At 39.8% G+C, this 25,535-nt stretch overlaps 1 protein-coding gene and 1 pseudogene across 2 annotated transcripts in view; one reads left to right on the top strand and one right to left on the bottom strand.

Annotated features, from left to right (window-relative positions):
* syde2 (synapse defective 1, Rho GTPase, homolog 2 (C. elegans)) overlaps positions 1–19,186 on the top strand; it is a 170,203-nt gene extending 151,017 nt beyond the window's left edge. For both annotated transcript variants that reach the window (XM_043698583.2, XM_043698582.2), the window contains exons 6-7: positions 819–1,050; positions 15,505–19,186. In XM_043698583.2, the coding sequence (XP_043554518.2) occupies positions 819–1,050; positions 15,505–16,004 (732 nt within the window). In that variant the 3' untranslated portion in view covers positions 16,005–19,186. The remainder of the gene's footprint in view (positions 1–818; positions 1,051–15,504) is intronic.
* Positions 6,655–8,785, bottom strand: LOC148149077 (uncharacterized; annotated as a pseudogene).
* Positions 19,187–25,535: the final 6,349 nt, after the last annotated feature.

The following is a 25,535-nucleotide window of genomic DNA, read 5'->3' on the forward strand; positions in this document are numbered from 1 at the left end:
ATTATTAAAGGATTGGACACTCTGGAGGCAGGAAACATGTTTCCGTTGATGGGTGAGTGCTGAATCAGAGGGAACAGCTTAAAAATACGGGGTAGACCATTTAGGACAGAGATGAGGAGAATCTTCTTCACCCAGAGAGTGGTGGCTGTGTGGAATGCTCTGCCTCAGAGGGCAGCGGAGGCCCAGTCTCTGGATTCATTTAAGAAAGAGTTGGATAGAGCTCTCAAGGATAGTGGAATCGAGGGTTATGGAGATAAGGCAGGAACAGGATAGTGATTAAGGATAATCAGCCATGATCATATTGAATGGTGGTGCAGGCTCGAAGGGCAGAATGGCCTACTCCTGCACCTATTATCTATTGTCATTTTGAGTTCTCCATTTCAACAACCAGTTGTTTGTGCCATCACAGGCTGCACTTTGAGGGTAGTCTTACAATTGCCTGCAACATAGAAGGGATTAGTGGTGCTGGAAGAGCACAGCAGTTCAGGCAGCATCCAAGGAGCAGCGAAATCGACATTTTGGGCAAAAGCCCTTCATCAGGAATGTTTTTACCTGCAACATAGAAGGTATTGACTGAATGAAATTGGTCTTTATCAGGGAGTGGTGTGCAATATTTGGGGCCTTTGTAATCTCTGAATGGTGAGACTGATTCAATGCTGTAATCCCACCAAGCATAGCTGAGTGTCTCGACCATTATTAAGAACATCAGTTTGCTGCTCTGATTTCAAAACTTTAAGCCATAACCTTTTTTTTAAACACCAGGATTTCTGCTTTTCTTCTATTGTACATTGCTCATCTCTGTGTACTTTCTGTCTTAGGCAACCCTGAAGATGCTGCTCGATCACCTGAAACTTGTAGCTTCGTACCATGAGGTAAATAAGATGACCTGCCAGAACTTGGCTGTATGTTTTGGGCCTGTACTTTTAAGTCAGCGCCAGGAGACTTCCAACCATAGCCATAGGGTTTTTACAGACTCTGAGGAATTGGCCAATGCACTGGACTTCAAGAAACATATAGAAGTGTTGCATTATCTACTTCAACTTTGGCCAGGTAAGAGAAACTTTTCAATGCTTTTGTGTGTTGCTGCAACATTCCTTTCTGAACAAACTATGTCTTGAAAAACGAAGTAGGTTAGCTATGTTCTGTGGAGATGGTTCTGTGGACGTACCATCTTCTAATCTCTATCAATACTGTACCTCAACATGAAATTTCTAAATATTGTATTATTGAGCCTTATCACAAAATAATGCAGATAGCTAACTCTTTAAACTTTAGTATTTACATCAGGGAGTATGGTGTTGGAAGGCATTGATGGAATTTTTTTTTAACTTTTTTTGTGTTTTTAAGGTTTTTAGTGCACTTTACATTGATCTAACTCAGATATTTTGCAGCTATTGGGCACGTTCCTGAGTGTGAGCAAAAACAGCCTGAAGAAATAGTCAAATATTGTGTTGTGTGGTTTCAGCCTGTTCTGTTCCTGTGAAATGATATGCTCCAGTGCCTTACCCAAGTGACCCCAATTCATTATGCAAAAGAAGTGTTGGCAGGCTGTGTGGGAGGCAGATCGTAACAGTAAGGCCAGGTTCTGCCTTTTATCCAACAGTGACTGGATGAGCACAATCCATATGAAACTGGCTGATTCTTCCCTACTGTAGCCCTGGGATTGTAACGCCCACTTTGACAAGATCACTACTTCTACATCTGAAACGAATTAACTTGGATCAGTTTGCTTAGTTTCTTTTGTTTTCCAAATGAAATCATTATGAACATTAAAAACAAAACTAAATATAGGAGGACTCTGTGGCGCAGTGATCGTGTCCCTACTTCTGAACCAAGAGGCCTCTGTTCAAGTCCCACCTGCTTCAGAAATGTGTGAGATAACATTTCAGAACAGGTTGACAAGAAAATACCTCCAAAAGATGTTTCATACAGTGTCATACTGGGTCATGGAATAATAGAACCACTAACAATGTGGACATATATTTGGTTTAGATTTCAGCAAAGGAGGACAAAGGAATTGATTAAGAAGGGGAGAATAGTGTACAAGATTAACATACAAGCTGCTTGTAAATGTTTCTATAGATATGTGAACAGAAGAGAAATTGAGGTCCCTTGTGTCAAACAGGGAAAGTTAATAATGAAGAACAAAGATGGCAGACTAATTACATACATATTTAAAATCAAAGAACCCCTACAGTTCAGAAAGAGGCCATTCGACTCATTGAGTCTGAAATGACCCTCTGAAGAGCATCCCACTTGGACCCACAGCCCACTCCATCCCTGTAACACTTCCATGTGGTTTCTCCCATGGCTAACCCACCTACTTGCACATCCCTGGACACTACAGGACAATTTTTACCACAGCCAATCCACCTAACCTACAAATCTTTGGACTGTGGGAGGAAACCAGACTGCTTGAAGGATACCCGTGCAGACGTGGGAAGAACATGCAACCACCACACAGACAGTCACCAGAGGGTGGAATCAAACCCGGATTCCTGGTGCTGTGAGGCAGCAGTGCTAACCGTTGTTCCGCCTGGTGTGCCACTATTTAGGTTATTGCTTTCACAAAGAAGGACATAAACAATGTCCCAAAAATATTGGGGGATCTCAGGGTCTAAGAGGGGAAGAAGCTGAAGGAAATCGGCATTAGTAGGGAAATGGGGAGATTGATAGGATTAAAGACTGTTATATCCCTGTAGAGTCTGATAATCTGCATCCCAGAATAGTTAAGGAATTGGCCCTAGAAATTGTGGGGATGCATTGGTAGTCATTTTCCATGATTCTGTAGAGACTGGAACAGTTCCTGTGGATTGGAGAATAGCTAATGAAACCCCTTTTGTTTTTGAAAGGAGGTAGGGAGAAAGCAGGGAATTACAGAAGAGTTAGTCTTACATTGATGATAGGAAAAATTCTAGAGTTCATTAAAAGAGATTTAATAAAAGCACACTTGGAAAACAGTTACATGATCAGATGGAATCAACACAAGGGAAATCATAATTGACAAATCTACTGGAATTCTTTGAGGATGCTACTAATAGATTGGATAAGTTTAATTAGACTTTCATAAGGCCTTTGATTAGGTCCCTCATAAGAGGTTAGCATGTAAAATTAAAGCGCAAAATATTGGGGATAGGGTACTGACATGCATAGAGACCTGACAGGGAGACAGGAAGCAAAGAGCAGGAATTAATGGGTTACTTTCCGAGTGGCAGGCAGTGATGAGTGGGTACTGTAAGGATCAGTGCTTGGTTCCAGCTACTTATGATATATGCTAATGGTTTAGATGAACGAACTAAATTTAATATCTCCAAGTTTGAAGATGACACAAAGCTGGGAGGTGAATGCAGAGATGATTCACTGTGATTTTTCACAGTTTGAGTGGGCAGGGGCATGGCAGATGAAGTATTATGTGGATAAATGTGAGGCTTTCCACATTGATAGCAAAAACAGGAAGGCCATTTAGTATCTGCATGGCAATAGACTGGGAAAGGGCAGGTACAACAAGAGCTGGATGTCCTTACCAGTTGCTGAAGATAAGCATGCAGGTGCAGCAGGTGGTGAGGAAGGCAAATGGTGTGTTGGCCTTTATAACGAGAGGATTCAATGACACGAGCAGGGATATATGTTTTTCTGCAGTTTTACAGGGACTTGACAAGACCACACCTAAAGTGTTGTATGTAGTTTTAGTCTCCTTACTTGAGATAGAGTGTCCTGATTATGGATGGGATGCAGTGAAAGTTGACCAGACCGATTCCTGGAATGACAGGACTGATGTATGGAGAGAGACTGGATCAATTAGGACTATATTCACTGGAATGTAGAAAAATGAGGGGAGAGAACATGAAGACCTATGGAATTCTACAGAACTAGACAGGGTTAATGCAGGGTGACCGTGGAATCCAGAACCAGGGATCACACTTTAAGGATATGAGGTAGGCTATTTAGGACAGAGATGAAGAGAAATTTCTTCACCCAGAGAGTGTTGAGTCTGTGGAATTCTCTGTCACTGTGGTTGAGACCAAAATATTGAATGTTTTCAAAAAGCCATTAGATATATTTGCTAGGCTAAAGGGATCAAAGGGTAAGGAGAGAAAGTGGGAGTAGGGGACTGTGAAACTGAAATGAACCTTGGTATGGCAGAAATAAACCACTAAACATAACTCTTTCTTACTTCCCATTATTCTGCTATTAATCCCAGTCTGCAACAGTAACAGCTGCCCATAGTTATATTTCTCTCAAAGTTGTCTCAGCATTTGTTTCTTCTTGCCCCAGGCCCTAGTTAATTAAGTCCAGAATGCACAGATGGACAATGCTAATCTGTGAAGTGTAGACAAGGATCAAATTCTGAAGATGTTCAGCCAAATAAAATGCTCAGCAGCATATTCTTTTCAAGAATGTCAACCTCAGTGATATTTTCAATGTCAAGAAATTTTTGTTTCATTTGTTTATGGAATATGTTGCCAGAAAGGCCACTACTTACTGTCAATCCTTAATTACCCTTGACAATGTGATGGTGAGCTCTACCACCATATATAAAGCATATATATGTATATATAGATGTACTGTTGCAGGCTGAGTGATTGTACATCCAGTATATCATTAAGAAAAGAATTCCACAATTTGACACCGTGAAAATGAAATAGCAATAATGAAATTTCAAGTCACAATAGCTTATGGCTTGAAGGGAAATGCTGATGGTGTTTCCATGCTGCTGCCGCCCTCCTGTCTATAGGTGATGGAGGTCACGGCTCACTAAGGTGCTGTTGATGGAGATCTGGCACGTTATGGATGATCTTATGGATAGTGCATACTGCTAATTTTATGTTCCCACTCTGAAAGGAGTGAATGCTTAAGATTATAGCTGAGGTGCATAAGTAGAAAATGCTTTTCTAAGAGACTGCTGCAAATTTGCATTATAACTTTCTTAGGCTTGATTGAAATTTATGGCTTCAAGTATATATTCCAGTTCAACCTGTTAGATCTGGTGAGTAGTCAGATCAGGAAGGTTTGTCAGGTCAGTACCTATTCAGATTTGATTAGGGCATCAAGAAGAGGAATTGAAAAGTTTCGGAATTTCAGTGCTGGATCTCATCAGGATCAGATGCCACTCTGACATTCAAACTTCCCAAGTTGTGTCATTAAGTTGGTTCACAGGCCTTACAGCATTCATGACACATCTCTCTGTTACTACTGTCGTGAACCCGGCTTGTGTTATTATTTCACTAGCCACATCCTAGACTGAAACCTGGCTTGATGGATTGTGTTTGATTTGTGTTGATTTTAACAAAGTTGGCTCCATGTTGAAGCATAAAAATGCTATCCTGCATATTTTGCATTAATAAAACTTATTAATGAAAGAAGTGAACATAGAATAACCAAGCTATGTACTCATAGCACAACTTCAAAGATCTTTTTATACACAGCATGTGTATAGTCCCATTAATCTCAAAATACATATTTACAAATTGAAAAGAAAAATAACAGCTGTGATATAGAGCACAAGTACTGGACAGCTCTGGTACAGTATCCAAATCTGACTTGGAACACCACAACACCAGTCATATCGTACTCACACCAGTGTCCCTGTCTTTAACACCATGGTAAATTTAAGTCACTGTGACTTTAACATATAGACTGTAACTGCAGGTAATAATTTCCTGGAACTTTTGTTTATTTGTTCATGGGAAATGGGTGTGCTGGTTGGGATATCCATACCAGAGGAGTTAAACATATTGGTGTGTACGATGTAGGTCAAACTAGGTAAAGATGGCAGATTCTGTCACAAAAAGACTTTTTTTTTAAAATAACAAATTGATGGTTTTGTGGTCACCATTAGGATAGCTTTTTATTTCAGATTATTGTTGAATTGCAAAATGCTGACTACCTACCTGATCCAACAGCTTCAACAGACATATATACTTGAAGCCATAAATTTCAACCAAGCCTAAGGAAGTTATCATCGACCATAGTAGGAGTTGAACCCAATGTCGCCAGAGGTCCTGGATTTCTGTTCCAGTGAAATTACCACCGTGCCATTACCTCCCCTTAGCTGTTGTACACCTCAGCATAAACATACTCAACTTTAAGTAACCTTTTCAGGGTTTTATTCCAACACTTTTTGTTTGAGACTGACACTAACTCTTCATTCTCAGGTAGCCTATACATATTCCTTCCCTTCTCGAGAATGCTGGTCTGTGCAGCCACCTTCATCCTGGGACTCTTTAAAACTCAATAAAAATAGAACTAAAAGTAAAATCTCCCTGTCTAAACTATGGGAGCATCCCTTAGCTTAAAACAAAGTTCCAGACAGCTGTTACAAACGTTGAGGCCCAATTATTTACCTTGTGGAGACACAAAACAATCCAAGATAAATGAAAATCTATTAATGGTGCACAAAACCCCATTTAATTCTAAAGCTAGACCACAAAATCTATTTTGAAAGCAATCACCATGACTCAAGAATTACTTAAAAGTTGATTATTAACTGCAGACACAAAAAAGCCGACATGTTAAGAACTCAAAAACCCAAAACCCAAAGTTAGAATAAATATGTTAAAACATATGGAAATCTCAGCATTTGCATTTGGGCTCTTGTGTATTAATTTCAAACAAACATGATCACAGCCAGTGCTTGAACTTACATTGATTGATTTATTGCCATAAGGTACTGTGAAAAGTTTTGTTTATGAGAAATACAAGCAGGTCATAATAAGCAAAGATGTACAGATCGAAAAGACTTAGAGACATACAGATTACATCGCACAGATGTGTGCTAGACGAGATCAACATTAGCAAGATCAGCATTATTCGAGGCTAGAGCGTCCATTCATCAGTCTACTAATGTCCATGAAGAAGCTGTTCCTGAACCTGCTGATGCGTGTGTTCAGGCTTCTGTATTTTCTGCCTGGTGGAAGAGGTTGTTGGAGATCATTACCAGGGTGCGATGGGTCTTTGATGATGCTGGCAGCCTTTCCACAGCAGCGAGCCATGTAAATGGTGACCGTGAGTGGAAGATTGGCTTCTATGATAGTCTGGGCTGTCCACACAACCCTGTATAGTTTCTTACAGCACTGGGCAGAGCAGTTGCTGTACCAGGCTTTTAAGCACCTGGATAATATGTCCTCAATGGTGCATCTGTAGAAATTGGTGAAGGTCCTTTTGGACATGCCAAATTTCCTGAACCGCCTGAGGAAAAAGAGGTGTTGTTGTGCTTTTTTGACTGGCACATCGACATGGGAAGTCCAGGATAGATTGTCAGTCATCATCACTCCGAGAAACTTGACCTTCTCCACTCTCCCAACCTCAGTTCTGTTGATGTAGATGTTCTCTTCCTTTCTTTCTGAAGTCAATGATCAGTTCTCTAATTTTGCCTGTCTCCCTGCTGTATTTTGACTCGTCATTGTTAGTTAGCCGTCCAACTATGGTGGTGTCGTCAGCATTTATTTGGAATTTGGTGACACAGTCATGGGTGTACAGGAAGTTCAGCAGAGGGAGAAAGTGAGGACTGCAGATGCTGGAGATCAGAGCTTTAAAATGTGTTGCTGGAAAAGTGCAGCCTGACCTGCTGCGCTTTTCCAGCAACATATTTTTAAGTTCAGCAGAGGGCTGAGTATGCATTCTTGGGGGCTCCAGTGTTGAATGTTATTGTGGTGGAGATGCAGTTGTATATCTTGACTGGTTGATTGATTGCAGTTTGTGGGTCGGGAAGCTGAGAATCCAGTTGCAGAGGACGGAGCTGAGACCAAGGTCACAGAGTTTTGATATCACTCTGGTGGGGATAATGCTGTAGTCAATGAGCAGGATTCTGACGAAGATGTCCTTGTTGCTCAGATGTTCCAGGAATGTGTGCAAGGCTAGGGAAATGGATCCCCTGTGGACCCATTATGTCGGAAGGCAAATTGCCAATTGATTATTGAAGTCTTTCTATTCTATGGAACAATCTATGGATTTTTGAACCAAATTTCAATAGAGGTCAAATTGAATTTAGCCACTGGTAAGTAAGTACAATTTGGGACCCCAAAATTTCATTTTGCCTTGAAATTCATTTCGCTTCATGCAATGAGGTAGATACTTACTTCCTAACACAAGATTATATCTATGAACATGTTCAATGAAATTTATGTATGTTGGAAAAGAGTAAGTAACTCCATATATTGGCATTAATGTACAGTTTAATCAAAGTATATTGAGAGTTCAATGAAATTTGGTTATAATTAATCTTTATTTTAAATCTGATAGTGTGTATTGTCATTCAACCTTGTTTAAGGGTCAAAGTGCACATTTTCAAGTTTTATACTGAGAAGTGTTTTTGAACTATCCTGAAGGAATTTATTCTTGTCATTACTCCAAAAGCTGCACTTCCCTTAAATTATTTGCAATACCATTATATCCTCACCCTAGTGCACAGAAGGAATTTCGACCCTAGCATTTGCTATGGGGAAAGGATACTGCAGACTTCCTGCAGTTGTACATTTCCCAATGAAGCTTTGAATTGAAGTTACATTTCCTGGGGCTCAGTTATTTCATACTGTCTTAATAACCTGAAATAATTTTATAGCTAATGCTGATTCCTATTTTTGAATTTATTTAATCTGCCTCATCTTCTGAATGTTCTGGTAAGGACATAGCAAGACCGACATACCAGGTGTTGAATTCTGATGAAAGTTTCCTGAAGGCTGGCTGAAGGGAATGATGTACATTTGAAGTTACTGCTTTCAAGAAAAAGAAATTCATTACTATTTTTGTTAATGAAAAGATTGGCGATGCAGGAGCTGTTTACCATGTCTAATTCAATAATGATTCTATTTGAGATTTCAACAACACTACTTTTTAAGATTTGGGCTCAATAGCCTATTTAATTTCCTGTTCTCGTGATCTTAGTTAAATAGTACAAGACAGCGTCAACGTTTGATTGATTTTTCTGTGCATATGGTCAGAAATCTTGCTAAGTCAACAAATTTCTGTTAGTTACTCTGGTATCAAGTGTTCAATTTACCATTTTTGTCTGATTCGAGGAACAAGTCACTTGCAAGTACTCGTCCTTCAATTTTTGTGTGTGTTGTGATTCTAAATTCAGGCCAAATTGTGGGAATGAATTGCCTTCTGTTTTGCCGTACGTGAACCTACTATATGAGAAGATTTGGACATCTTTAACTTTGGTTCAGAACAAAGTATAGCCCATAATTTAGTAGAAAGTCTCATTCTATTTGCAATTCTGCTCAATAACCAAAAGTAAATTTAAATGGAGAGTCCAAGGAATTCTGTCGTCTTCTTTCTTTCCCACTGTCTCTCATTCTTCCCCACCCCACGCACACACAAAATATGTAAGGAAATACCCTTTAGTAGGAGCTTGTTTCACAACCTGCCGTGCTTTGAGTGTGCAACAGGGTTCTAATCATCCAGTCAGCTGTGGGAAGCAAGCTGACCAGCCCACTGTGATAACCAACATCAGAAAATGTTGGTTTAAAGGTTTTGGACAAGAGTGAGATGGGGAATGAGTGGAGGAATTTTAGTTTTAGGCGATTAATAATGCCCTGAAAGTCACTGGTCGGAAGTGTGGTAGAAATGGAAACAATATGATTTCAAAAAGACATTGAAGGGCCTGTGAAGGAAATAAACTTGCAGAGCATCAGAAATAGACTGACTGGATTGATGTGCAGAGATCCAACATGGACTGAATAGCTCTGAATATCCTGCTCAATACTTGTTGTTTAATCAACATCACTAAAACATATTTTTATCTTTGAGGTCTTGCTGTGTGCAAATTGACTGGTGTACCTCCCGCATTGCAACAGTGACGATATTTTAAAAGTCCTTTGTGTGACTGCAAAGTACTGAAACATCTTGAGGCTTCTCATAGTACATAAATGCAAGTCTTTATTTTACTTTCTTTCATGCTGCAGTGACAATTGTTCTTCAGTTATGGTTTAGGCATGCTGGATCCGAATAAAAGCAAATTTATCTACTCTGCTGTTGTCTGTTCTGTCTGGCTAAGGAGTCCTTGTTAATACTAAAAGACCAAGTCTATCATCCCTCGCCTGGCGAAACACCAAACCTTACTTTTTACCTGTGGGAGGGGAGGAGCCTTTTTTTATGGTCATTTCTTTGCAGAGAATTTGAAATTCACATGCATTGCAGCTAATTCATTGACCCAATAAACCACAATGGTAGCATCTGTGGACAGAAAGCAAAACAGTTATAGAGTCATAGAAATGTACAGCGTGGAAACAGACCCTTCGGTCCAAACCGTCCATGCCAGATACCCCAACCCAATCTAGTCCCACCTGCCAGCACCCGGCCCATATCCCTCCAAACCCTTCCTATTCATATACTCATCCAAATGCCTCTTAAATGTTGCAATTGTACCAGCCTCCACCACTTCCTCTGGCAGCTCATTCCATACACGTATCACCCTCTGCGTGAAAAAGTTGCTTCTTGGGTCTCTTTTATATCTTTCCCCTCTCACCCTAAACCTATGCCCTCTAGTTCTGGACTCCCTGACCCCAGGGAAAAAACTTTGTCTATTTATCCTATCCATGCCCCTCATAATTTTGTAAACCTCTATAAGGTCACCCCTCAGCCTCCGACGCTCCAGGGAAAACAGCCCCAGCCTGTTCAGCCTCTCCCTGTAGTTCAGATCCTCCAACCCTGGCAATATCCTTGTAAATCTTTTCTGAACCCTTTCAAGTTTCACAACATCTTTCCGATAGGAAGGAGATCAGAATTGCACGCAATATTCCAACAGTGGCCTAACCAATGTCATGTTGCGGCTGTACAGGACCTCCCAACTCCTGTACTCAATACGCTGACCAATAAAGGAAAGCATCCCAAACATGTGGCTTAATGTTAAAGCCAGTGTGAAACACCTTGATACATTATGCTCCATAAATACAATAAGTTGTTTTTGGATTCTATGTGAGATGAACGCAGATAAGATTGGAAACTTACCAAATAGTAAACATGGTATGAAGTTGTATTCGGATTATTGCATTTGGGGCCAGAAAATTGCATCATGATCATGCGTTTTTAAAAAGATACAATTGCATTTAGCTTCAACTAATAAATGTCTCAGTGCTTTCTCGAACATAAGAACTAGGACCAAGAGTAGGCCATCTGGCCCTTCGAGCCTAAGTGTCGTCACTTATAATTAAAAAATATGGCAGCTAATTTGGATTCAGCCAACTCGAACAGCAAGATGAGGACGACCGGATAATCTGTTGTTTTTGTGATGTTGATTAAGGGATAAATAGTGGCTTTGTGCTCCTGAGCAAGCAGATAGGGACATGGTTTAACATTTCGTCTGAAAGATGCCATCTGTGACAAGGCAGACAAGAAATTCGAGAAGAAAACTATTCTGACACCACTCATAGATCTTCAGTCTGCGATGACAATGTCATCTCTGCGATCTCAAAAGATAAGCTTGAAGCCTTGTGTAATGTCTTTGTAGAAACACACCAAAGAATTGGTCTCAGCCACAACTCAAAAAGACTCCAGTCCTTTACTAATCCTTTCCAGGGCACGTTCCGGTCCATCCCTCCACTAAGATCAACAGACAAATCATCCCAAATGTGCAACATTTCTCCCCCCTTGGGAAGCTGCTACTTGTCTAAAGGTCTCATCAATGCAGAGATCCAACCCCTCATCCAATCCTCAGAGGCATAAGGACGAAAGTCTTCATCCATGACATCTGTGCTGATAATGACATCTTGAGTATAAGACAGTCATCCTTCTGATGCCTCAGTATGGCTTTGAAACTTGGGCGACATATAGATACCACTTCAAGGCCCTTGAAGTGTTGCCAAAGCTGAGATGAATTCCCTGCATCAGTTGGGAGTACGGTTGCACCAACCTTGAAGGAGCCAATAGCACAGGCATTGAGGCCTTGATCATCTGAAACCAACTCCGCTGGGCTGACCATGTGCTGAAGATGCCGATAATCTGACTGCCAAAGCAAATAAACTTCTCCTAGCTTAAGGAAGGCAGTTGAATGAGTGGACAAAGGAAGTGTTTCAAACACTCGATGAAGTCTTCCTTTAAGAAGTGTAACATGGATGCCAATATGTGTGAGACTCTCTCTCAGAAGAAACTGACCTGTACGAAAGAAGACAATTCTTTGAGAACATCTGTCAGCAAGAGGAGGTAAGGAAGGACCCACAGAACCCATGACCAGTGACACAGAATTTCCCAGGTGGCAGTCATACTCCTTAGTGAGTGATTGTTGCTGCTGATGGTACCCTCAGTGTTGCAGTGGATCATTTGTCTTTGTATTCTTGAGCTCAAATAGTGGATTATTGCACTGTTCAGAAGATGTCATCCAACTCGAAACTTTAACTCTCCACACACTGTGAGACCTGCTAAGTTTTTCCTGCATTTTCTCTTTAACTTAAGTATTTTGTTAACTTCATCAATCTCTGCTATCTTTTCAGTGTTTTAGATTTCTGGCAAATTGTAAAGGTTGTGACATTGAGAGACCTCCAGTAGAGATTGGACTTTCTGACCTTTGAGTGGCAATGCCCCTGGGTAGCAGCGACCATATGATTGAAGTTTATGTGCAGTTTAAGGGAGGGCAGTGCTGGTCCAAGACGATGTTTTTGAATTAAACAAGGGTTAAAAAGCAGAGCTGGTGAACATGACCTGGCAATTTAGGTTAAGGAATAGGTAAATACAGATGCAGTACAAAACATTTAAGGGGATATTCCAACAAATGAGAGAAATTTGAAAGGATGAACCTGCCACCTGAGATTGACTTTAAAAAAAAGTTAAAGATGTTATCAAACTCGAAGAAAAGTCATATCGTTTTGCAAATATAGTTAACATGACAGAATATAAAATGAGAAATAATTATTGGAAGATTAATAAGGGGGGCAAAATTAGAGTAAGACAGAGTTAACCAAAAATATAAAAGCAAGTCTTTTTCAGATATATTAAAAAAAGTTAACCAAGTGTTAGTCCTATAGAACAGGATTCTGGGGATTAATAATGAAGAATAAAGAGATGGCAGACAAATTGAAGGTATGTTTTACATCATTAAAAAAGGAGACAAGTAAAATTCCCAAAGAAAGCTGTATATCAGAATTGAAAGCGAAGCAGGAACTCAAGATAATTGCTGTTACCAGGGAGGGACTACTGAGTAAACTGTTGGAACTGTGTGTTGAAACGTCCCTGGATCCTGATGAATCACATCCTAGGGTCTTAAAAGAAGCAGCTGGTAATGTAGTTGATAGTAGGTTCGATTTGTAGTGCTATTTATCTAGAGGAACTTTCTGCTCCTCCAGTACTTAAAGTGAAGCAGGCAGTTTGATCATTTAGCAACAGTTCAGTTAGAGGAAAGTCTTGGTGAAACAGAGCTGGATGATGGCAGTGTAAATGTAAAAACTTGCATAATGCTTTCAGATGATGTCATTTATGGACAGCATGTAGATGAGGAGGAGGCCATGGAGAGGGGAGTGGTACAGTGCAGAAGCCTGAAGAGAAGCCATTTTAATTGGTCCTTTGACTGCAGTTAGGTCACAGCTGGATGTCAGGGGTGAGGCACTGGACGTGCCGTTAGATTGAAAGACTAAGGAAGGAAAGTTGATCTTTTGTCAAGGTTACATGGAAGTCTCAGATTTCATCCTGTAAGAACTGTCTTGATACTGTGGCAGGGAGTGGGGAGAAATTGGTTAAAATAACTTCAAAACTTTCAAGCAGGCTGGTACAATTTCTGGCAGACAAGATGATCAAGATTTTAAGAGGAAAAAGAGGCTGGAGTTCATATTGTTTGCAAGGACAGTGGGGTTGGTGGTTTTTTGTAACTTTTTTTGAGATTTTGAAGTGTTCGTAGTGAAGTGGGGTCTTTGATAAATTTATCGGGCCATTTGTACAGAAGCACACATTTGACAAAGTGGATTCTTTCGATCCTTTGTATCCGTGCTGATAGAAACACTAAAAACAAATTGCTGGAAAAACTCAGCAGGTCTGGCAACATCTTTGGAGAGAAATCAGTTAACGTTTCGGGTCCAGTGACCCTCCTTGAGAATCAATGCTGGTAGAATATGTTTTGTAATGTTTTAAGGTCAAACCGCGGTTGCATGTTACACAGTAGTTTTGCCCTTTAAACATTTGTTGTCCCGCATAAGTATCTTGAATATGAAAATGAATTGAATGGGGAATTTATTACTTAACAAAAAAATTCTCTTTTGCAGTGCAATACGACTAGCAAGCTTAACTCCCTTCTTTGTTTTGTTTAAAAGTATTGTGTTGATCACCTGTTCAAGTAAAAACATTATATTCTTATAAACCAAAATCTTGTGTGATTTACAATTTTGAAAACAAATTGCACAATTACCTCAATTTTTGACGACTTGTCAAACAGAACTTTCTCTGCATTTAGCAACTTTCTAGCACACATTTCTCTGTTTTGCAGTGCTTCTGTTCTGAAAAAGTAAATAACTTTTTTGTTAAATTGCACACGTTAAGTGCTGTGTTTATATTGTTGCATTACATTTGCAATCTTGTCCTTTTGATTATCAGACTGCTACAAAGATTGCTTGATTTAAAATGGTCCTAAAGTGCAAGAATGTTAGATTTGCTAGTTTTTGGAATTAATACATATGAATCATGAAACTGTCGAGTTTCAAAAGCAAAATTGGAAAATTGCTGCACTAATGGTAAGCATTTGCTTAAAAAAAATCAATGCATGGACTGCATATTTAAGTTCAAGGTCAGTAGTTCCAGTGCTGTGAAGTGAGAGTAACCTGCCGACAGGGAAAAAGCTTCCTTAATATTGCATGTTTCAGTAAATAAGTTACACAGTATGATGATCACCATATTGATGAACTCTTTTTCCAACTGTACATTTAGATAATAGTGTGGAACACTTTCAGTTAAGGATGAATGCAATTTAAAACTACTTTCACTTCTCTGTTATTAAATTGGCATTATAATAATGTTTGGTGCTGGGATGTAGTTATCCTGGTCTGCGTGTTTTTGGAGCTTGAAACTGAATCATCATTGTTGAATTAATGATGGTATTTGTGGCAACCAAATTTAGCTTTACATCAGAAATCTTCAGCATTGTAGTTACTTTAAATCTAAATATCTGTACACAAATTTAAAATGATTCAAAGATAAAAGGCAGGGAGATTTTAATTTGTGAAGGCACCATGCTGAAGACAGGCCTTCCAGTTCCCAGGGTAAAGACTCGATCATTCGTTGCACCAGTACAGTTAACCAATATTATAAGGAGTTTCCTCATTAAGAACATCTGAATTATTGATGAGTTGTGTGCAAGAGAAGAAATGAAGCAGACATTGTAAATTGAAAAGACTGTTGCCTATCCAAGAAAGTTAAATATTACAACCAGTTGTAAAATTGAAAATGAATAATTCTAAAGTATTTAGACTATTTCATGTACATGGAAATAGTCACAGCTAAACTATGTAAGAGCTCATTTGCATGGCATCTCATAACTGAGGAACTTGTGTTCATCTGAGCACCAATATTTCATATTTTCTCTTACAGTGCAAAATGTGGGGACCAAAGAGCATGTGGAAAGCAATGGATCTCCTGAATTGGAGCCAATTAATTGTGTGAGGAGGAGGAAGCAACGACCTGCAGTGCTAAGCTTGACAAATACTGAAACGACTGGGGTGTTGCGACCCAGACAGGTCAGGCTTGATAGTCCTAGTAACCGCTATGCTGGAGACTGGAGCAGCTGTGGTGAAAGTTACCTTCTGAAAGCAAAGGATGAGAGCACAGAGGCAGACTATGATGATGTTCCTTCAGAAGATACTGGAAGTGAAGAGGAGAGTACAGCAGCAGACAGGAACAGTAGTATGATGAAACTGCATGCAGAGACAAAATCCAAAGGGCAGACATATGAGGCCTATGTAAGGATGCAGAAGATTAATCCAGCACTTGAACATAGGGTGAACTTAAAAGATCTTCAGGAAAGTATTGACACATTAATTGGGAATTTAGAACGCGAACTCAGCAAAAACAAACTGAACGTCACTTGTTGAAATAATTTGCTTCATTCTGGGATAAAGGAATAGCATTACAGACCCGACAGTTGTATTAGCTGTTTTATGATGGCTGCACACTTCGAGATAGAGAAGTATCATGGACCATCTTGGGTTATCTGGCTTATTCAGGCATTCCAGGACATTTGTATGTAAACATTTTTCTTCTTATTGGAAGAATCCAGCGAATTGACCCTTAGGGGTATGCGGTGCCTTAGAGGCATTTTTGTTTAAGGTGTACTGTAGACTGAGCACTGTGTTCAGGTAGGAATGTTAACTGATGCACTTACAAAGCAGGCTTTTAATAAGGACTTTTGAAGGAGATTAGCCATTGCCACTCAGCAGACACTCTGGGGACTGAATCCTGAGTCATCTTTAAGCAAAAGTGTTTAATTCTGATCATTCTCGTCCTTGAGGATGGTTGCTGCTTGGCAGATGTTTCTGTAAGGTGACAGTATTTTTTATTTCAGCAAAAAATACCAGTTAGTGATTCACTGGTCACCTACCATTTGCAATGTAATACCAAGGCTGCTATGAAGAGACCATTTCCGCAAAAAACCCTGCACGTTTTTTGGGTGATGAGAAATATTGTAAACTGTTTCCTTTCTTTAATATTAACATTTCTCTGTAACTGTATTTAAACCCAAATCAAAACAAATGGTATATTTTTCTAACCCAGTATATTTTTGATAAAGTGTGGACACATCATTTATAGTGACGCACCTACCAGAAGGCCAAATACTGTTCAATGTACTGCCTGGGAAATGTAGCATATATAAATATATAAAGTGCATGATGATGAGAGCTGTGAGGAACTTTTCTTAACATAATGTGGCTGATCATTTGCAATATCTGGTGTGGTATTATGTTTTTGTCATGTCAGTATTGATAACGAAGACTATTAACAGTGCATTAAAACGGGTGTTTTATATTCAAATGGTCCATATCTTTACACAGATAGGAAATGTGAATGAATAATGTCTCTCGGTTAAAACTGTCAGCCTGTTTAGAGAGACTGATTTGTGTATAGTGTTGGTACATTTTACATTCATTTTTATCTATTTCCAGTCGTCTTTCTGTAATGTTAACTGAATTTCAGTTTTGTTGACAGTCATATGGAAATCTACAAAAAATTACAATAAAAATGTTGACGTTCAGATTTTAACAATATTACAATGGGCACGTGAAAAACTAAATTTGAAATCTCTTCAGACCAAATACACTCTACATTTGAAGAAGGTATTTTCCATTAAACTCTTTCTACAAGTTAATCATTTGTTGTAATCTAATCTATGTAGAAAGCTGAGTCACAGGAACAGAATATCCAAAGAATATCTGACTAAATGTAAATCCTTGTGTTGTCCTCTTGAAGGCATTCAGGTTGGTCTCCTAACTTTCAGTCCAGAGACAAATAAATGGCGAGGAGAACTATGTCTCAGTTTTTAACTTGGCGGATACTTAAAACACTTTTTTTAAAGGATTTCCTGTGTGGATGATATCTATTAAGAAATGTAACAGTTGCTCGAAATAGGGTTAGATTTAAGAGTTACTTAACTGTAACCATTCCCAGTGCCCTCAACTCTTACAATTTTGAACTGTTTCTAACTGATGCCAAGGTTTTTGCTTGCGCCAATGCACATAAGTCCATTCAATTTAAATTATTCTATCAGATTTTTTTTCCCCCTGTTATCAATACTTAATCTGACATTAGTCATTTAAACTGATATCCCTTTGGCTCCACCATTTAGTTCACAGTAGCATTTTGGAAATCCCAGAGGTGGTATTCCTGACTCTATATCTGATGGTATTCACTAGATACAACTGCCAGAGTTTTATACTTATTCAATTACTATTAATCAGTTTCCCCCATCCATTTTACTAGAATTAAAAATCTCATAGTAATGACTAGTAAGGTGGTAGAAGTGGTCAGCTCAGACAGGTGCGTTTTCCATTTACACGTTAAATGTGAAACAGGTGTACAGGGTTGCTGGGAAGTGATAGCTGCTTTGAAAAATGCAAAGGTACAGTCATGTGTCATGTGTTTAGCTGAATGGATATTAATATCACCTACCCTCCCCAATATTTCTGTTGGCTGAAAGTCTTTGTAATCTATGCATCGTCTCATTCTGACGTTAGCCTCACTGGTAAAGACTTTCTTGAGTCCAATTCAAACAGTCCGGATGCAGAAGCATCTCAATTTCAGCAGCACTGTAATCGGGAGAGATGTTGAGCTGGTCAGTGTTTTTCGTAGGCTTTGTTTCAGTTCTTCCCCTTCGGATTAAGCAAGTTGTGCCTCTTGGCAAACATTGAGATGACTTTTGTGGCTCTCAGCTTTTAGGACTTTTTCTGTGATACTCACCTTTAATTGATCTAGCCCCTTTAAATTTAAATTGCGCTAACATTCTTTGTAAAATGGCTTTTGGTTTCACTATCTATTGATATTTAACCAGAATTATGCAAAAAAGATGACCATTTCAAATTGAGTGCAAATAGCACACTTGCCTTTGAGTGGGTCCACGATACCAACAGCCATTCTGGCATTACCTCGGTTTTCATTTGTAGTTTAATATCTGGAATAAATATTTATCGTAGCCTTGAAGTTTCTAGTTCCATAACGTGGTATGTGACAAATTATTTAATGTGAAGAATAAGAAATACAAAACTAAAAATTAAGTATTATGCACGTGAGAGATGACATATGGTAGATCCACATATGCAAGAACCATTACATACTATACTTTTATTTTTCAATCATTTTGACCTTAAATATTTTTCTGCAAAATTGGATGTAACATATATTGAAAATATTAAATTTTGTCATAACAGAATCAACTGGAAAAAAATTTGCCAGTGCATTAATGTTGCTCATCTGTTCCTTAACTTCTAAAATGATCCACGACTGTGTATTTGGTGTATAATATGAACGAATTGGATTGTTTTGGTTTTAATTAACACGTCTCACAGCTTAAAGATTCTTTGTAAAATGGTTTTCAGGCTCTAATTTATCTGTTGAAAATTTTATTCTTATGTTTTAGTAATCCCATATTCATTATCTGTTACACAAACATATACTTACCTTGAACATGATAAAGCATCACTAAGTATGTAAATATGACTTTATGCCGATATTTGAGTACTGTGCTTTACTGTGACACCAATATTAAAAATGCATATTTAACAAATTGTTTTGATGCTGCTAACTATGGTCAACAATTTTTGCACAATATTTTGTCACTGAGAATAAATTGAGGCATACATTTATATTAACATTCATGATGAAGAGCTTATGCTCGAAACATAGGCTCTCTTGCTCCTCTGATGCTGCCTAAGCTTTTCCAGCACCACAATGTTTGACATACATCCATATGCATCAGTATATTATTGAGCATATATTAGAATCATAGACTCCCTACAGTGTGGAAACAGGTGCTTCGGCTCAACAGGTTTGCACCGACCCTCTGAAGAGTAACCCACCCAGACCCATTCCCCTACCCTATTAGCCTATGTTTACCCCTGACAAATGCACTTAACCTACATGTCCCTGATGGGCAATTTAACATGGCCAATTCACCTAACTTGGGCATCTTTGGATTGTGGGAGGAAACCAGAGCACCCAGAGGAAACCCACACAGACATAGGGTGAATGTGCAAACTCCACACAGATAGTCACCCAAAGCTGGAATCGAACCTGGATCTCTGGTGTTGTGAGGCAGCAGTGCTAGCCATTGAGCCACTATGCCATCCATATTGGTAATTAGGTTTTTTTTATTATTTTAATATTAGACCACAAAAAAGTTTGTACTTTAACTAACAAAATAGTATAGCTTTCCAAACAATCAGTTAAATATTCATGCAATGTGGACTAACAAACATGATCTTTGAATATTGCTGGAAAGTAATATATTACTGAAGGTCTTCATTTTGTATTCATCAGGACAAGTGCAAGAATGCCAAATTTCAAAATATTGCAGCTTCTCAAAATCCTGGAGTTCATAAAGGATACAAGGCTTGAATAAAGGAACAGGATAGGCCATTGGGCCCATCATGGCTGCTCCATCGTTTAATATGATCATGACTGGTAGAAACCTAAGTGCCTTTTACCAATGCCACCCCATAACATTTTACACCATTAGTAATCAGAAATCTATCAATTTCTATTGTAATCATACTCAAAGACTGACTTTCCATACCTCTGCTGTATAGGATTCCAAAGATTCACACCCTTCAAAGAAATCTCCTGATTCGGATCTGAAATGACATCCACCTTATTATTACGTTGTGCCCCTGGTTCTAGACTCCCCAATCTGACCTTCATTTACTGTTTCCCCTTTTAAGCAGTGGATGATACATCTTCCTCAGATGTTCTCACTGGGATAATGCTGTGTTGGGAATTATTAAATATATCTGAAAGTATGCATGACTTCTTCTCTGCCTTTTAATTAAGTTTTGCAGTTCACTGTAGCCCGTAATTAGCTTTATTCAGGTTTAAAGCACTAATCTTGCTTCCCTTTCAACTCAACATGACGTTCTATCAAGTGATTGCTGTCACTTAGAGGCTCCTTTACCATGGGTTTATTGATTAACCCTGTCTCATTGCTCATTAACATGTCTAAAAAAAAGCCTGCTCTCAAGTTGGCTCTGGAACATACTGCTCTAAGCAATTGTTTCAAATACACTTTTATAAACTCAACTGAGAACTTTTACTGTTTGTACTTTGCCAAAGATTTTAGTAGTTTTGCTTTCATTGATATTAAGAGCAGGTCTTTATTCTTTCATGGGATGTGGGCATTATTAGCAAGGCCAGCATTTTGACCAATCTGTAACTGACTTTGAACTGAGTGGCTTGCTAGGAACACTCAGAGCAATTAACAGTCAACCACACTGGGCTGCGTGTCTGGAGTCATGTGTAGATCAGATCAGGTAAGGATGGCAGATTTCCATCATGAAGGGCAATAGTGAACCCTTACCTTATTCAGTAGCCTCCTGTGCAGCACCTTGCCAAAGGCCTTCTTGAAGTCCAGGTAGAATATATCCATTGGCTCTCCTTGGTCTAACCTGCTCATTACCACCTCAAAGAATTCTAGCAGATTTGTCAGGCATGACCTCCCCTTGATGAAACCATGCTGACTTTGCCCTATTTTACCATACACTTCCAACTATTCAGAAATCTCATCCTTCACAATGGACTTCCAAATCTTACCCACAACTTCCTGTCTTTTGCCTTACTCCCTTTTTAAAAAGGGTGTCATGTTAGGGATTTTCCAGTCCTTTGGCACCCTCCATGAAAGATCTCCACTATCTCTTTAGCTATTTCATTTAGAGGTATACAAGATGATGAGAGGCATAGATAGAGTGGACAGCCAAAGACTTTTTCCCAGGGTGGAAATGTCTTTCACAAAGGGGAATAAGTTTAAGGTAATTAGAGGAACATTTAGCGGAGATGTCAGAGCTAGGTTCTTTATGCAGAGAGTGGTGGGTGTGTGGAATGCACTGTCAGTAGTGATAGTAGAGTCAGATAGATTAGGGAGATTTAAGCGACTCTTGGATCGGTACAAAGATGAGAGTAAAATGAAGGATATGTAGGTTAGTTTGATCTAGAGTAAGATAATAGGTCAACACAACATCAAGGGCTGAAGGGCCTGTACTGTGCTGTACTCTTCAATGTTCTAACTCTGCAGTGTAGTCCATCTGGTCCAGGTGATTTATCCACTTTCAGACCTTTCAGTTTTTTCTAGCACCTTCTCTTGGTGATGGCCACCATACTCAACTCTGTCCCTGACTCTCGTGAATTTTTGGGATGTTACTCATGTCTTCCACAATGAAGACTGACACAAAGTAATTATTCTGTTTCTCAGCCATTTTCTTGTTCCACACTACAATCTCTCCAATGTCTTTTTCCAGCAGCCCAATGTCCATTTTTGCATCTCTTTTGCCCTTTATATATCTGAAGAAACTCGTACAGTCTCCCTTTGTTACTGGCTAGCTTTCCCTCATATATAATCTTCTCCCTCATTTCTTTTTCTAACTTTGTTCTACCTGCGTCAATATTTTTCTCTGATTTACCTTTACCCCCTCTTCACTATCAGTTGGTTTTAACCAAAGCTATTACTCTTGCCATGTAAGATCAATATCTCTTTCAATCAACATTGTAAACCTCAATTCCTGAAATATTGGTATGTCTAATATAATGCGATTTAAGAATGCCCTTAAAATCTGCAGGATATTAGCTAATTGATTATGTAAAAAACAATTCTGGTACACAGACATTATGAGAGCTCCCATAGTGTTGTGTAAATTGAACCAACATTGCATTGTTTTAGAACAGTGATATACCCAGATGGGAAAGGTTTTACAGGAGGTTATCTATCACCCACAAAGAAGTCTACATATTTCCTCCTCGATGGTTGATGATCTCTGGAGCAGGCTGATGGGATGTTAGGTATGGATACTTTATAGACACTTACAATGTTCATCTCAAACAGGGTGTTGTGGCATTCTGATTTGTTGAGGTCACATAAGATAATCTGTTGCTTCTTGGGCAACTATAATCTTTTAAACTCATTTCATCTTCCCTGCTCTTTGCCCTGGTCACTTTTCAACATGTTCATAGAACATAGAAGAATACAGCGCAGTACAGGCCCTTCGGCCCTTGATGTTGCGCCGATCCAAGCCCACCTAACCTACACTAGCCCACTATCCTCCATATGCCTATCCAATGCCCGCTTAAATGCCCATAATGAGGGAGAGTCCACCACTGCTACTGGCAGGGCATTTCATGAACTCACGACTCGCTGAGTAAAGAACCTACCCCTAACATCTGTCCTATACCTACGCCCCCTTAATTTAAAGCTATGCCCCCTTGTAATAGCTGACTCCATACGTGGAAAAAGATTATCACTGTCGACCCTATCTAAACCCCTAATCATCTTGTACACCTCTATCAAGTCACCCCTAAACCTTCTTTTCTCCAATGAAAACAACCCCAAGTGCCTCAGTCTTTCCTCATACGATCTTTCTACCATACCAGGCAACATCCTGGTAAACCTCCTCTGCACCCGTTCCAGTGCCTCCACATCCTTCCTATAATATGGCGACCAAAACTGCACACAATACTCCAGATGCGGCCGCACCAGAGTCTTATACAACTGCAACATGACCTCAGTACTCCGGAACTCAATTCCTCTACCAATAAAAGCCAGTATGCCATATGCCTTCTTCACCGCACTATTTACCTGGGTGGCAACTTTCAGAGATCTATGTACATGGACACCAAGATCCCTCTGCTCATCCACACTACCAAGTATCCGACCATTAGCCCAGTACCCCATCTTTTTATTACTCTTACCAAAGTGAATCACCTCACAGCTACATTGAACTCCATTTGCCACCTTTCTGCCCAGTTCTGCAGCTTATCTATATCCCGCTGTAACCTGCCATATCCTTCCTCACTGTCTACAACTCCTCCGACTTTCGTATCATCCGCAAACTTGCTCACCCAACCTTCTAACCCCTCCTCCAGGTCATTTATAAAAATGACAAACAGCAATGGTCCCAAAACAGATCCTTGCGGAACACCACTAGTGACGGCACTCCAAGATGAACCTTTGCCATCAACTACTACCCTCTGTCTTCTTCCAGCCAGCCAACTCCTAATCCAAACCTCCAACTCACACTCAATGCCATACCTCCGTATTTTTTGCAGTAGTCTACCATGGGGAACCTTATCAAACGCCTTACTAAAATCCATATACACCACATCTACCGCTTTCCCCTCGTCCACCTCCTTAGTCACCTTCTCAAAGAATTCAATAAGGTTTGTGAGGCACGACCTGCCCTTCACAAAACCATGCTGACCACTTTTCATTGATGTGTTTAATCGTGAAGGGTAATATTACCTTGCCTTTTCTACCCATAACTGCAGTCTGACCTCTGCTTCATTTTTTATTACAGCAGAGAAAATTTCAAGAAGTCTCTGAAACACTTCCTTTGCCCTCCTTATTTTTGATTGCCTTCAGTGAGCTGGGCTGGAAATGTGTTGCTGGAAAAGCGCAGCAGGTCAGGCAGCATCCAGGGAACAGGAGAATCGACGTTTCGGGCATAAGCCCTTCTTCAGGAATGGGTTATGCCCGAAACGTCGATTCTCCTGTTCCCTGGATGCTGCCTGACCTGCTGCGCTTTTCCAGCAACACATTTCCAGCTCTGATCTCCAGCATCTGCAGTCCTCACTTTCTCCTTCAGTGAGCTGGGTAAAGAAGAGATCGGACTGGGTGGATGGATCAGTTTTGATGGTGCCTTCAGCAATTAGGCAGATAGCAGGAGCAGGAATTCTGGACAATGAAGTGCTAACCATGTGAAGCTGCACTGCAGGCCTTCATAAACCCACCAACAGAAGAAACTGAGCAACAGTCTCCCTAATGGCAAATCAGTTTACAGCATTGCAGCCATGCTGTATTCAAGCCATGAACCAATTAAATTGGTAATTGGAGGAGAGATATAGTAGACATGGTTGTACTCATTGGCGGTAGACCCCAGCGTGTCTCAAAGCCTATAATTACCTTCAGCCAGGAAGGGTGTGTATACATTCCTCCTTAGAATAAGGCTAAGTTTCCCTCAATGATAAATGCGAAGCTTCAGCCAATTTGACGTTTCTAAATTTACTCATGGGATGTGAGTATTTATCATCGACCGTTTATCATCATTCCATGTTGCCCTTTGAGAAGGTGGTGGTGAGCTGCTTTCTTGAACTGCTGCCGTTAGATTCACAATGGCCTTAGGGAGGGAATTTATCAAGAAATAATGAGTGTACTCTTTACCCTGTAAAAAGTATGGACCCTAACAAGTTTTGGTGCTGAAGAGATAAGTCCCTAAACTTGCTACACCCCTGGCTGATGAGTATCTACCTGACATTATGAAGGATTATCCAGGTATGTCCTGTTCACACAACCAACCTGACCAAATACCACAGCATCAACTGACTCCCAGTCACCCACAAAGTGCTATTAGGAGGCACTAATGGCAAATCTGTGCGTTGCTTGGCGAGGGTCACGCAGTCTGGATATCTTTACAGCTTTGTTCAATGAGCAGGCTTGGGCTGAAAGGCACACCCCACGGATGAGGAGGAGAGTGGGGTGGGACGACCGCAGGAGCAGAGAGGGTAAGGCCTACGGAGAGTGAAAGATAAAACATAGAACATTACAGCGCTGTACAGGCCTTTCGGCCCTTGATGTTGGAACCAATCTGAAGCCCATCTAACCTACACTATTCCATTTTCATCCATATGTCTATCCATGATGATTTAAATGCCCTTAAAGTTGGCGAGTCTACTACTGTTGCAGACAGTGCATTCCACACCCCTACTACTCTCTGAGTAAAGACACTACCTCTAACATCTGTCCTATATCTATCACTCCTCAATTTAAAGCTATGTCCCCTCGTGCTAGCCATCAGCATCTGAGGAAGATGGCTCTCTGTCCATCCTGTCTAACCCTCTCATTATATGTCTTAATTAAGTCGCCAATAGAACATAAACCT

The sequence above is a fragment of the Chiloscyllium plagiosum genome, unplaced genomic scaffold, assembly GCF_037043375.1.
Source record: "Chiloscyllium plagiosum isolate Xiang-an unplaced genomic scaffold, Cpla_swu_hap1 HiC_scaffold_9, whole genome shotgun sequence".
Taxonomy (NCBI): Eukaryota; Metazoa; Chordata; class Chondrichthyes; order Orectolobiformes; family Hemiscylliidae; genus Chiloscyllium; species Chiloscyllium plagiosum.